This window comes from Zonotrichia albicollis, chromosome 4 (assembly GCF_047830755.1).
Source record: "Zonotrichia albicollis isolate bZonAlb1 chromosome 4, bZonAlb1.hap1, whole genome shotgun sequence".
NCBI classification, from domain to species: Eukaryota; Metazoa; Chordata; class Aves; order Passeriformes; family Passerellidae; genus Zonotrichia; species Zonotrichia albicollis.
Genome location: NC_133822.1, coordinates 26,141,017 through 26,155,541, shown reverse-complemented (window position 1 = coordinate 26,155,541; position 14,525 = coordinate 26,141,017). Strand labels below are relative to the sequence as shown.

The following is a 14,525-nucleotide window of genomic DNA, read 5'->3' as shown; positions in this document are numbered from 1 at the left end:
GGTGGGATTTTGCTTGTAGCACTGGCAGCACATGCTGGCATTTCTGTGCAGGAGGAGAAAACTTTCTGGGGATCCAGAGCTGATCATACGTGTATTGGCTGCCTCTCCTCTGTCCCCCAAGTCCCAGTGCCTTACCTTAGGATACGACCCAGTGCATCAAATAAGCCATTTTCTGGGCCCATGAGAACTTCCATATGTGATCAAGTCCCAGTGATCAAGGGAGATATAACAAAGGCAACTCTGCGACCTGAGTTCTCTGTCCTCTTCGCAGCCTGTTTGGTTTCCTCCTCCCAGAATTTTTTGCATATGTGTCTCATGGTCACAATGGCCTGAAGTTCTAAACCATGACAGAGGAGTTCTCTAATGGTGTTCCCAGAGTTTGTTGTGCACTGCCATGAAGGTGGGACACACACGCTTGTGAAGGAAGGCTCATACTCTGCTGCCTCATCTGTCAGGTTGTTTTCTTTCCTTCCCTTCAGGCTGCCTCGGGAGAGCAGGCTCTGGCTGGAGAGAGAAAGCTCAGGATGCCCAGCTGCCTCCTAAAGCTGACCAGGGTGGTGCTGAGTCACAAGACCTGTGCCCTGTTTATCCTCATCTTTGTTCTAGTATCCCTTGCCTACCACAAGCTGTACTGGGGCATCGGGGAGGACCCAAAGAGCAGCAGCCCCACCTCCCGCTTGTCTGCTGATAGGAGCTGTGCTCACTATGTGCCTTCTGCCCTCAACATGGCTGGTGGGCCCTCTCCTTCCGCAGGAAATGTGTTTTTTGTGGAGACCTCGGAGCAAACTGCCCCAAGTTACCTGTTCTCGTGCTCCGTGGAGTCAGCAGCCAGGACACACCCTGCATCAAGAGTCGTGGTGCTCATGAAAGGCTTGGCCAAAGGGAACGGCTTCATGCCCAAGCACTGGGCCTTCTCCTTGCTCAGCTGCTTCCCCAATGTGGAAATCCTGCCCCTGGACTTGACAGAGCTCTTTTCTGGAACACCTCTGAAAAAGTGGTACTTATGGCCTCTGCGGCACTGGGAGCCTCATTTTTTACCCAACCTCTCTGATGCCTGCAGAATTGTCCTCATGTGGAAATTTGGTGGCATCTACCTGGATACAGACTTCATTGTGCTTAAGAACTTACAGAACCTAACCAATGCCCTCGGCATTCAGGATGACCGTGAATTGAATGGAGCCTTTCTGTCCTTTGAGGCCAAGCACAAGTTCATGGAGCTTTGCATGCAGGACTTTGTGCAGAATTACAATGGCTGGGTCTGGGGGCACCAAGGCCCAGAGCTCCTAACTCGTGTCTTCAAGAAGTGGTGCTCCCTTGGGACTATCACAAGCATGAGCTGCAAAGGTGTGAATGCTCTTGCCCAAGAAGTTGTTTATCCTATTCCCTGGCAGGACTGGAAGAAGTTGTTTGAGGCAATCAGTGCCTTGGAGCTCCAGAAACTCCTTAAGAACACCTATGCAGTGCACATATGGAACAAACTGAGCCACGGGACCAAGTTAGAGATCCCGTCCCAGGCTCTGCTGGCTCAGCTCTATTCCCAGTTCTGCCCTGCCACCTACGCAAAGATGAAGCAGGACTCTGAAGAGTTGTCAAGGCGTGCAGTGTGACCTGGGGGCCCTTAGCGGCAGGGACATTCCCCAGTCTGAAGGAAACCAGGTGCCTTTGACCTTCCCCAGAGTTGCTTTCTACACCCCAGAGCAGCTGTGCGACTGCTCTGTGCTTCTGTACCTGACATTGCTGATATCTGCCTCTGATCCCCTGTGTTTCAAATTTACAGCAGAACCTGACTGCAGCCTCTCTTGCAGTCCTATATGAGACCTGTTGCTGCAGGGAAGGTTGAACTCCTTCAGCAGCATCTCTCAGCTGGTCCATTCTTGGTGTTGTCCAATGGCTCCTCCTGTGAATCCCAGCCTGAGCAGCCCCTTGTGATTTTTCCACAACTGTAGGGATCATTGGCTTGCTCTCAGTAGCGTTTCTGACTTTGTCCATCACTGCCAGTCAGTGACAGAGGTCACAGATTGTTGGGGCTCAGATCAGAATTCCCTGGTTGGCAAAGATCCTTACCATGTGGGAAAACAGATGAAGTGCCTATGAAATTTGCTTTAAGAAGCAGAAAACTGTTTAGATCTGTGTGTGGCTCACTGTGAAGTTGTTCTAAACTTCTGAAGTGAGGGAAGTTCAAATTATGCTTCCTACAGTTTCTTAATCCACAGCAGTGGGATGACATGTCTGGGATGCCTCAGGAAAAGAAATTGACAAAAGCAGTTCTTTGAGGTGCAGAAATTATGAATATCCTTGGTCTGCTGAAGTAGTTCTTGTGGGTACCAACATCTAAGCAGCCATTGTCACACTCTGAAGGAGCTCAGCATTTCTTGTTTCTGCAGTGCTGTGAGGAGGATTACATCCCTTTCATTGGAATCCTGAGCCCCATGGGGAAGTCCACAGCATGACATTTCCCTGTCAACAGAAGGACCAAGTGCAGTGCTCCGAGCAGCGTCCTCAGGGACAAAAATGAAAACTGCGAAGCACGTGATGTTTGGAAAAGACCTCCAAGATCAGGGAGTCCAACCAGATTCACTATCACCATACCCACAAACCTGTACCCCAAAGTGCCATGTCTTCTCATTTTTTGGAGCACTTCCAGGGATGCTGACCCCACCACTTCCCTGGGGACCCTGTGGCACACGATGCTAAAGCACTCTGAAATTTTTCCTTGTGGCAAAGCTGAACCTACTGTGGTGCACAGAGTGCTGCAGCCAGCTCTGGGCCCAGCACAGGAAGGACAGGGAGCTGCTGGAGCCAGTGCACAGCAGGGACACCAAGGAGATCAGACGGATCAGAGCAGCTCTGCTGGGAGGAAAGGCTGAGGGAATTGGGAATGTTCAGCCTGGAGCAGAGAAGGCTTTGGGGTGACCTAATCAAGGCCCTCTTCTGCCTGAAGGGAGCCTAAAGGAAAGATGCAGACTCTTTGCAAGGGCCTGCAGTGACAGGACAAGGGGGAATGGCTTCACAGTGGCTGAGAGTAGGTTTAGGTTGGATATAAGGGAGAAATTCTTCTCTGTGAGGGTGATGAAACTCAGGCACAGGGTGCCCAGAGAAGCTGGGGCTGCCCCTGTGTCCCTGGAAGTGTCCACGACCAGGCTGAATGGGGCTCTGAGCAACCTGGGATGGTGGGAAGTGTCCCTCTCCGTGGCAGGAGGGGTGGAACAGGATGATCTTTAACACTCCTTCCATTCCAGACCATTCTATTCATTTCCCCTCATCCTGTCCCTTGTTCCCTGGGAGCAGAGCCTGGGCCCAGCTGGCTGCACCCTCCTGTCACGGAGGTGTGGAGAGCAATAGAGCTCCCCTGAGCCTCCTTTTCCTCCAGGTTAAACACCCCCAGCTCCCTCAGCCGCTCCTCATCAGACTTGTGCTCCAGCCCCTTGCCCAGCTCCGTTCCCCCCTCTGGACACGCTCCGGCCCCTCAGTGTCCATCCTGCAGTGCCAGGCCCAGAACTGGACACAGCCCTTGGAATGAGGCCTCCCCAGTGCCCACATGTGGCAGGGGCACAGTCACTGCCCTGCTCCTGCTGGCCACACCATTGCTGGCCCAGCCCAGCAGCCATTGGCCTTCTCGCCCACCTGGGCACGCACTGTGGGCCAGCAGGCCCAGGCCCTTTCCTGCTGGGCTCTTCCCCAGCCTGGAACTGCTGGGGGTTGCTGGGACCCAGGGGCAGGACCTGGCACTTCAGATCTTGTTCAGCCTCAAGGATATGGAAGGGGACTGGCTCGGACAGTGGGCCCTGGGGCACAGCACCAGTGACCCACTGCCAGCTGCATTAATTCCACTGCCACCCTCTGGTCCCAGCCACCCAAGCACTTTATTCCCAGCCAACAGGGAACCTGTTAAATCCATGGGCGGAGAGGACAATGCTCTCCAGGAGAGCGCTGTGGGAGCAGTGGTCAAAGGCTTTAGAAGGCCCCGGTACACAACATCCACAGCCTTTCCCCATCCATTGGCTGCTCATAGAAGGAGGTTGGGTCAGTCAAGCAGGACCTGCCTGAACTTGTGCTGGCTGGGCCTGATGCCCCAGTGGTGCAGCACACAGGGTGCCATTGCACTCCAGGTAATCTGGTCCATACCCTTCCCAGGCAACGAGGTCAGGCTGACAGGCCTCTGTTTCCCCCAGGTGTCCTTCCAAGCCTTCTCCAAGAAGGATGTCACATTGGACAACCTCCAGTCACCCAGCAGCTCTCCAGTTCACCGGGACTGCTGATAAATGATGGAGACTGCTGATAAACTGGAGACTTTGTGGGCTGCTTCACCAGCTCCCAGCAGAAGAATGGCATCTGCCTAGACTTGTCTATGTCTGGGCAGCACGGCAGCTCACTGACAGCTTGCTCCTGCAGCGAGGGGACGTTGTTCTGCTCCCTGTTTCTGTCTTCTCCCTCATGGGGATGGATATGCGGAGGCTAACTGGGCTTTTGGTTAAAGGCTGACGTCAAGAACGCATTGAGTGCCTCAGCCTTTTCCTCATCCCTGGAGGTCATGTTATGTTCCCACCCCAACGTGCAATAAAGGATGGAGAATCTCCTTGGCCTCTTTTTGGTATTAATGCATTTGGAAAAGCATTTCTTTCTTAACTTTTATGCTGGTGGCCAGATTGACTTCTAGCTGAACTTTTACCTTTCTAGTCTTTCTCTCTGATTACCTTCCTGGCATCCTTGTAGTGTTCCTGAGTTGCCTGACCCTTCTTCCTGAGCTCCTAAACTCTCTGTTCTTCCCTGGGCCCCAGTGGTAGCTTGCTGTTTAACCAAGCCAGCCTTCCGTGAGCCAGCTTCCAGCACATTGCAATTGGCTCCTTCTCCACCTCTATGACCTCCTTCCTGAGGAATCTCCACCTTCCTGGGCTCCCTGGCCCCTCCGGACTGCCTCCCAAGGGATTTTCTCAACCCATGGTCCAAACAGACCAAAGCCTGTCCTCCACAAATCCAAGGCCGTCGTTTTCTGTCCCCCTTGCTCCTTCTTCGCTCCCTTCACCGAGAAGTGGGATCAAATCCTTTCACAGTCACTGTACCCAAGATGGCCTCAGGCAACCTCACCTCCCCTCAGTGCTCCTTTGTTTGCAAAGAGCTAATCCTGTTGCACACCTCCCCAGGTGGGCTCGCCTGCCACCTGTGTCAGCAAGTTCTCTTCCACGTGCTCCAGGAACCTCCTGGAGTGTCTCCTGTCTGCTGGGTGGGATTCCAGCAGACCCCTGGTAAGTTGTAGATGCCACTGAGGTTGTAGGCAGTCCATGATGTGGGGTCATCCATCTACCCCTAATGCAAATCCTTGCCCACCACTCAGCACTGGTGGGACACACCTGGAGGGCTGGTTCAGGAATCCCAGGATGAGGGAAGCCCGTCCGTACTGGAGCAAATCTGGCAAAGGGCCACTAAGGTGAGAAGGGGCCTGGAGCAGACGGCGCATGAGGAGAGGCTGGGAGAGCTCTGCTGACTTGCCCTGGACTAGAGCAGGCTGGGCTGTGTGTTCAGGGTGTGAAACACCTGGCTGAAGGTGAGTGGGTGGGTGGGTGAAGGACACAAGTGAGACTCTCCTCTGTTCAATGCAGAAATGGCAGGAGACACAATGGGCACACCTTGAAGTGTGGGACATTAGAATGAAAGGGGGGGTGGTGAAACACTGGATCAGGTAGCCCAGAGTGGATGTGGAGTCCCTGTGCTGGGACGAGAGTTGTCGTGAGTCCATCCATGGTACTGCCATGCATGGAAGGATTTGGGGAGAGGAGAGAGGTCTGGTAAAGTACAGAGCAATATTTGTTTCAGGCAACTGAGGAGGAACTGCAACAGACGCTGGATTTAGTGGCTGTACTGATAAGAGAGGGATTTTATGAATGTGCCCACAAGCCTTATTGACAGGAAGGTGAGCCTCCCTTGATCACAGGGTCAAGGGGGAGCTGGCACAGAATGAGGGACACCTGAATTGGGCCAAGTCCTTCCCTGACGTCCCTGCCATATGAGAGTGCACTCCCTAATGAACGAGTAAAGCATTTGATGAAAAGAGTGTGTTTGCAAGGGGGCATCCTTTACTTAGGGCTTCGGGTGGGAGCAGGCGGCTCTGTGGAAGGCTCAGCTCAGTAATTGTGGCAGCCCCAGCAGCAGTGTGAGCGCTGGGAAATTTTAGCAAAGGAGGAGAAAACAAATGAAGCCATTTTCTCAGCAGTCTAAAACTCAAAGTGTAGCAACTGTGGGTTTTCAATATCCTGCTTTTTCTTTAATTACTTTTTAACTAACTTGTTTGTTCACAGTGAATCTGTGTGATGTTTGCTTCTTTTACTGGTCACATAAATGGTGTTGCACCCTCCCCGGTTTTTTTGCCCCTTATGGTTGGACTCCATATGTCATCGTTCCTATTCAGAAGAAGAAGGTGGCAGATCATAGAGCAGTAGTCATCTCTCAGATTTTAATTTCATAAATAACTTTTCCTGCTAAAGAGGGAATTCTGCAGTATCTTGAAAGCAGGGACAGGTGAGTTTTGTGTCTTCTCTACAGCACAGGCTCTGTTCTAACCTAGTCTGTGTCTCTTTGCTTTCAACAGCCTAAAAACTTATTTACAGCGTTAACCCAGCTGTCTTGTGGAGGGTGGGGAATGTAGAGGGGTCTGTATAAGGCAGGGTGGGCTGGCTTTGGCTGCCTGGAGCACTGGCAGCACATGCTGGCATTTCTGTGCGGGAGGAGAAAACTTCCTGGGGACCCAGAGCTGAGCATTTGTGTATTGGCTGTGTCTCCTCTGTCCCCCTGTGCCTGGTGCAGAGTGGTGGCTCCATGCTCTGACATTTGGATGCCTCCCAGTGTGGCTGACAAGTCCCTTCTGGCCACAGGGGAAGCTCCGTATGTGAGCCAGGCACAGTGAACAAGGAGCAATGACAAATGGGTCCGTGCCACCTGGGTGCTCTGTCATGTTCCCTGCCACTTTGGTTACAGCTGTTGGACTAAAGCTTTTTCCGTTTCCTGAACCTTTTTGTCCTGCAGTGTAGGGCTTTGGAGATGGAGCTCAGGGAGGCAGGAGAAATGATGGAATCCTTTAGGATGGAGGAGGTCTTTGACTGCCTGCGTCCAACCCCAAAACCCACTCTGCCAAGTCCACCACTAAACCCAGTTCCTAAGTGCAGCACCTACATGTCTGTTAAATACCTCCAGGGACAGTGGCTCCACTGCTTTCTTGGGCAGCTTGTGCCAGTCCCTGGGAACTCTTCCAGGGAGTAAAATTCTGAGTACTGTGCACTCTAACCTCCCTTGGCACCACTTGAGACCATTTCCATTGGTCCTAGAAGCCACAGCCTTCCTCACAGCTTCTTCATGTGCTCTTGCCCGTTGAGCTTTGGGGCCCAGTGGTGGGCACAGAAGGTGCTGCTTCTGCTGCACCTCGATTTCAGGAGAGGCAAGGGCAGCAATTATGGTGCTAACGCTGAGGATGGAGCTAGACTGGCTCATCTGTTTGTTGCCGCCTTGTTAAAAATCTCTTCCACTCCAACCCTCCCTTTTGCCAGAAGAAGCAAGGAAGGTAAGGGCAGGAGAGCGGAGGGAATGCCTGTCCACCAGCAGGATCCAGTGGGAGAACTGAGCAGGGCAGAGCCAGTGTGATCTGTGCAGGGTTGGGAAGTAGCCTTGGAACTCCTCTTCCAAAGGCAGTTCTTGACCGTATTGTCTGCATCTGCCTCCTGAGCTGCCCTGCATCCATTCCTTTCCCACTCTTCATCCGTCCTGCCAGGCTACGCTGCCATGGACAATGGGCCAGGCTCTCTGCAGCGGCAGCTGGTTGGTTTGCAAAGGCAGCAAGTGCCAGCTCAACAACTGGAAGGCTGAGACTTCTGTTTGGTTTGGGGGAAGAACACGTTGTGAATCAGGAGAAAACAACTCCCCTCATGATAACCAGCTGTCAGTGGGCAGCAGTTCCACACAGTGTCTGTTGACAGGGCTCCAGGATGGTCACAAGGAACATTATTGCTATTTCCTCCTGCCAGGGCTTTGCATACATGTCTCATGTCTTGTGTTGACAGTGACTTGAAGTTCTAGAGTGTGACAGATGGGTTCTCTAATGGTGTTCCCAGAGTTTGCTGTGCACTGCAATGAAGGTGGGACACACCTGTGAAGGAAGGCTCATACTCTGCTGCCTCGTCTGTCAGGTTTTTCTCTTTTTTCCTTCCCTTCAGATCATGACGGCTGCCTCGGGAGAGCAGGCTCTGGCTGGAGAGAGAAAGCTCAGGATGCCCAGCTGCCTCCTAAAGCTGACCAGGGTGGTGCTGAGTTACAGGACCTGTGCCCTGTTTATCCTCATCTTTGTTCTAGTATCCCTTGCCTACCACAAGCTGTACTGGGGCATCGGGGAGGACCCAAAGAGCAGCAGTCCCACCTCCCGCTTGTCTGCTGATAGGAGCTGTGCTCACTATGTGCCTTCTGCCCTCAACATGGCTGGTGGGCCCTCTCCTTCCGCAGGAAATGTGTTTTTTGTGGAGACCTCGGAGCAAACTGCCCCAAGTTACCTGTTCTCGTGCTCCGTGGAGTCAGCAGCCAGGACACACCCTGCATCAAGAGTCGTGGTGCTCATGAAAGGCTTGGCCAAAGGGAACGGCTCCTTGCCCAAGCACTGGGCCTTCTCCTTGCTCAGCTGCTTCCCCAATGTGGAAATCCTGCCCCTGGACTTGACAGAGCTCTTTTCTGGAACACCTCTGGCACAGTGGTTCCTGCAGCCTCAGCGGCAACAGGAGCCTCATTTTTTAGCTGTACTCTCTGATGCCTGCAGAATTGTCCTCATGTGGAAATTTGGTGGCATCTACCTGGATACAGACTTCATTGTGCTTAAGAACTTACAGAACCTAACCAATGCCCTCGGCATCCAGGGTGACAGTGTACTGAATGGAGCCTTTCTGTCCTTTGAGGCCAAGCACAAGTTCATGGAGCTTTGCATGCAGGACTTTGTGCAGAATTACAATGGCTGGGTCTGGGGGCACCAAGGCCCAGAGCTCCTAACTCGTGTCTTCAAGAAGTGGTGCTCCCTTGGGACTATCACAAGCATGAGCTGCAAAGGTGTGAATGCTCTTGCCCAAGAAGTTGTTTATCCTATTCCCTGGCAGGACTGGAAGAAGTTGTTTGAGGCAGTCAGTGCCTTGGAGCTTCAGAAACTCCTTAAGAACACCTATGCAGTGCACATATGGAACAAACTGAGCCACGGGACCAAGTTAGAGATCCCGTCCCAGGCTCTGCTGGCTCAGCTCTATTCCCAGTTCTGCCCTGCCACCTACGCAAAGATGAAGCAGGACTCTGAAGAGTTGTCAAGGCGTGCAGTGTGACCTGGGGCCCTTAGCGGCAGGGACATTCCCCAGTCTGAAGGAAACCAAGTGCCTTTGACCTTCCCCAGAGTTGCTTTCTACACCCCAGAGCAGCTGTGCGACTGCTCTGTGCTTCTGTACCTGACATTGCTGATATCTGCCTCTGATCCCCTGTGTTTCAAATTTACAGCAGAACCTGACTGCAGCCTCTCTTGCAGTCCTATACGAGACCTGTTGCTGCAGGGAAGGTTGAACTCCTTCAGCAGCATCTCTCAGCTGGTCCATTCTTGGTGTTGTCCAATGGCTCCTCCTGTGAATCCCAGCCTGAGCAGCCCCTTGTGATTTTTCCACAACTGTAGGGATCATTGGCTTGCTCTCAGTAGCGTTTCTGGCTTTGTCCATCACTGCCAGTCAGTGACAGAGGTCACAGATTGTTGGGGCTCAGATCAGAATTCCCTGGTTGGCAAAGATCCTTACCATGTGGGAAAACAGATGAAGTGCCTATGAAATTTGCTTTAAGAAGCAGAAAACTGTTTAGATCTGTGTGTGGCTCACTGTGAAGTTGTTCTAAACTTCTGAAGTGAGGGAAGTTCAAATTATGCTTCCTACAGTTTCTTAATCCACAGCAGTGGGATGACATGTCTGGGATGCCTCAGGAAAAGAAATTGACAAAAGCAGTTCTTTGAGGTGCAGAAATTATGAATATCCTTGGTCTGCTGAAGTAGCTCTTGTGGGTACCAACATCTAAGCAGCCATTGTCACACTCTGAAGGAGCTCAGCATTTCTTGTTTCTGCAGTGCTGTGAGGAGGATTACATCCCTTTCATTGGAATCCTGAGCCCCATGGGGAAGTCCACAGCATGACATTTCCCTGTCAACAGAAGGACCAAGTGCAGTGCTCCGAGCAGCGTCCTCAGGGACAAAAATGAAAACTGCGAAGCACGTGATGTTTGGAAAAGACCTCCAAGATCAGGGAGTCCAACCAGATTCACTATCACCATACCCACAAACCTGTACCCCAAAGTGCCATGTCTTCTCATTTTTTGGAGCACTTCCAGGGATGCTGACCCCACCACTTCCCTAGGGACCCTGTGGCACACGATGCTAAAGCACTCTGAAATTTTTCCTTGTGGCAAAGCTGAACCTACTGTGGTGCACAGAGTGCTGCAGCCAGCTCTGGGCCCAGCACAGGAAGGACAGGGAGCTGCTGGAGCCAGTGCACAGCAGGGACACCAAGGAGATCAGACGGATCAGAGCAGCTCTGCTGGGAGGAAAGGCTGAGGGAATTGGGAATGTTCAGCCTGGAGCAGAGAAGGCTTTGGGGTGACCTAATCAAGGCCCTCCTCTGCCTGAAGGGAGCCTAAAGGAAAGATGCAGACTCTTTGCAAGGGCCTGCAGTGACAGGACAAGGGGGAATGGCTTCACAGTGGCCGAGAGTAGGTTTAGGTTGGATATAAGGGAGAAATTCTTCTCTGTGAGGGTGATGAAACTCAGGCACAGGGTGCCCAGAGAAGCTGGGGCTGCCCTTGTGTCCCTGGAAGTGTCCACGACCAGGCTGAATGGGGCTCTGAGCAACCTGGGATGGTGGGAAGTGTCCCTCTCCGTGGCAGGAGGGGTGGAACAGGATGATCTTTAACACTCCTTCCATTCCAGACCATTCTATTCATTTCCCCTCATCCTGTCCCTTGTTCCCTGGGAGCAGAGCCTGGGCCCAGCTGGCTGCACCCTCTTGTCACGGAGGTGTGGAGAGCAATAGAGCTCCCCTGAGCCTCCTTTTCCTCCAGGTTAAACACCTCCAGCTCCCTCAGCCGCTCCTCATCAGACTTGTGCTCCAGCCCCTTGCCCAGCTCCGTTCCCCCCTCTGGACACGCTCCGGCCCCTCAGTGTCCATCCTGCAGTGCCAGGCCCAGAACTGACACAGCCCTTGGAATGAGGCCTCCCCAGTGCCCACATGTGGCAGGGGCACAGTCACTGCCCTGCTCCTGCTGGCCACACCATTGCTGGCCCGGCCCAGCCCAGCAGCCATTGGCCTTCTCGCCCACCTGGGCACGCACTGTGGGCCAGCAGGCCCAGGCCCTTTCCTGCTGGGCTCTTCCCCAGCCTGGAACTGCTGGGGGTTGCTGGGACCCAGGGGCAGGACCTGGCACTTCAGATCTTGTTCAGCCTCAAGGATATGGAAGGGGACTGGCTCGGACAGTGGGCCCTGGGGCACAGCACCAGTGACCCACTGCCAGCTGCATTAATTTCACTGCCACCCTCTGGTCCCAGCCACCCAAGCACTTTATTCCCAGCCAACAGGGAACCTGTTAAATCCATGGGCGGAGAGGACAATGCTCTCCAGGAGAGCGCTGTGGGAGCAGTGGTCAAAGGCTTTAGAAGGCCCCGGTACACAACATCCACAGCCTTTCCCCATCCATTGGCTGCTCATAGAAGGAGGTTGGGTCAGTCAAGCAGGACCTGCCTGAACTTGTGCTGGCTGGGCCTGATGCCCCAGTGGTGCAGCACACAGAGTGCCATTGCACTCCAGGTAATCTGGTCCATACCCTTCCCAGGCAACGAGGTCAGGCTGACAGGCCTCTGTTTCCCCCAGGTGTCCTTCCAAGCCTTCTCCAAGAAGGATGTCACATTGGACAACCTCCAGTCACCCAGCAGCTCTCCAGTTCACCGGGACTGCTGATAAACGATGGAGACTGCTGATAAACTGGAGACTTTGTGGGCTGCTTCACCAGCTCCCAGCAGAAGGATGGCATCTGCCTAGACTTGTGCATGTCTTGGCAGCACGGCAGCTCACTGACAGCTTGCTCCTGCAGCGAGGGGACGTTGTTCTGCTCCCTGTTTCTGTCTTCTCCCTCATGGGGATGGATATGCGGAGGCTAACTGGGCTTTTGGTTAAAGGCTGACGTCAAGAACGCATTGAGTGCCTCAGCCTTTTCCTCATCCCTGGAGGTCATGTTATGTTCCCACCCCAACGTGCAATAAAGGATGGAGAATCTCCTTGGCCTCTTTTTGGTATTAATGCATTTGGAAAAGCATTTCTTTCTTAACTTTTATGCTGGTGGCCAGATTGACTTCTAGCTGAACTTTTACCTTTCTAGTCTTTCTCTCTGATTACCTTCCTGGCATCCTTGTAGTGTTCCTGAGTTGCCTGTCCCTTCTTCCAGAGCTGCTAAACTCTCTGTTCTTCCCTGAGCCCCAGTGGCAGCTTGCTGTTTAACCAAGCCAGCCTTCCGTGAGCCAGCTTCCACACATTGCTTCCAGCACATTGCAATTGGCTCCTTCTCCACCTCTATGACCTCCTTCCTGAGGAACCTCCACCCTCCTGGGCTCCCTGGCTCCTCCGGACTGCCTCCCAAGGGATTTTCTCAACCCATGGTCCAAACAGACCAAAGCCTGTCCTCCACAAATCCAAGGTAGTAGTTTCGCTGACCCCTTTCCTCCATCTTCCCTCCCTTCACCGAGAACTGGGATCAAATCCTTTCACAGTCACTGTACCCAAGATGGCCTCAGGCAACCTCACCTCCCCCCCAGTGCTCCTTTGTTTGCAAAGAGGAGATCCCCTGGGACACCTCCCCAGGTGGGCTCGCCTGCCACCTGTGTCAGCAAGTTCTCTTCCACGTGCTCCAGGAACCTCCTGGAGTGTCTCCTGTCTGCTGGGTGGGATTCCAGCAGACCCCTGGTAAGTTGTAGATGCCACTGAGGTTGTAGGCAGTCCATGATGTGAGGTCATCCATCTACCCCTAATGCAAATCCTTGCCCACCACTCAGCACTGGTGGGACACACCTGGAGGGCTGGTTCAGGAATCCCAGGATGAGGGAAGCCCGTCCGTACTGGAGCAAATCTGGCAAAGGGCCACTAAGGTGAGAAGGGGCCTGGAGCAGACGGCGCATGAGGAGAGGCTGGGAGAGCTCTGCTGACTTGCCCTGGACTAGAGCAGGCTGGGCTGTGTGTTCAGGGTGTGAAACACCTGGCTGAAGGTGGGTGAGTGGGTGGGTGAAGGACACAAGTGAGACTCTCCTCTGTTCTATGCAGAGATGGCAGGAGGCACAATGGGCACACCTTGAAGTGTGGGACATTAGAATGAAAGGGGGGGTGGTGAAACACTGGATCAGGTAGCCCAGAGTGGATGTGGAGTCCCTGTGCTGGGACGAGAGTTGTCGTGAGTCCATCCATGGTACTGCCATGCATGGAAGGATTTGGGGAGAGGAGAGAGGTCTGGTAAAGTACAGAGCAATATTTGTTTCAGGCAACTGAGGAGGAACTGCAACAGACCCTGGATTTAGTGGCTGTACTGATAAGGGAGGGATTTTATGAATGTGCCCACAAGCCTTATTGAAAGGAAGGTGAGCCTCCCTTGATCACAGGGTCAAGGGGGAGCTGGCACAGAATGAGGGACACCTGAATTGGGCCAAGCCCTTCCCTGACGTCCCTGCCATATGAGAGTGCGCTCCCTAATGAATGAGTAAAGCATTTGGTGAAAAGAGTGTGTTTGCAAGGGGGCATCCTGTACTTATGGCATCGGGTGGGAGCAGGCGGCTCTGTGGAAGGCTCAGCTCAGTAATTGTGGCAGCCCCAGCAGCAGTGTGAGCACTGAGAAATTTTAGCAAAGGAGGAGAAAACAAATGAAGCCATTTTCTCAGCAGTCTAAAGCTCAAAGTGTAGCAACTGTGGGTTTTCAATATCTTGCTTTTTCTTTAATTACTTTTTAACTAACTTGTTTGTTCACAGTGAATCTGTGTGATGTTTGCTTCTTTTCCTGGTCACATAAATGGTGTTGCACCCTCCCCGGTTTTTTTTCCCCTTATGGTTGGACTCCATATGTCATCGTTCCTATTAGAAGAAGAAGGTGGCAGATCATAGAGCAGTAGTCATCTCTCAGATTTTAATTTCATAAATAACTTTTCCTGCTAAAGAGGGAATTCTGCAGTATCTTGAAAGCAGGGACAGGTGAGTTTTGTGTCTTCTCTACAGCACGGGCTCTGTTCTAACCTAGTCTGTGCCTCTTTGCTTTCAACAGCCTAAAAACTTATTTACAGCGTTAACCCAGCTGTCTTGTGGAGAGTGGGGAATGTAGAGGGGTCTGTATAAGGCAGGGTGGGCTGGCTTTGGCTGCCTGGAGCACTGGCAGCACATGCTGGCATTTCTGTGCGGGAGGAGAAAACTTCCTGGGGACCCAGAGCTGAGCATTTGTGTATTGGCTGTGTCTCCTCTGTC

The 14,525-nt window shown here is 52.8% G+C and overlaps 2 protein-coding genes across 2 annotated transcripts; both read left to right on the top strand.

Moving 5' to 3' along the window:
• The first annotated feature begins 7 nt into the window (after positions 1 to 7).
• Positions 8 to 4,780, top strand: LOC141728780 (lactosylceramide 4-alpha-galactosyltransferase-like). Its single transcript, XM_074539206.1, has one exon. The coding sequence runs from the start codon at positions 525 to 527 to the stop codon at positions 1,605 to 1,607; it is 1,083 nt and encodes a 360-aa protein (XP_074395307.1). The 5' UTR covers positions 8 to 524; the 3' UTR covers positions 1,608 to 4,780.
• Positions 4,781 to 6,601: 1,821 nt separating this feature from the next.
• Positions 6,602 to 9,337, top strand: LOC141728779 (lactosylceramide 4-alpha-galactosyltransferase-like). Its single transcript, XM_074539205.1, has one exon. The coding sequence runs from the start codon at positions 8,115 to 8,117 to the stop codon at positions 9,333 to 9,335; it is 1,221 nt and encodes a 406-aa protein (XP_074395306.1). The 5' UTR covers positions 6,602 to 8,114; the 3' UTR covers positions 9,336 to 9,337.
• Positions 9,338 to 14,525: the final 5,188 nt, after the last annotated feature.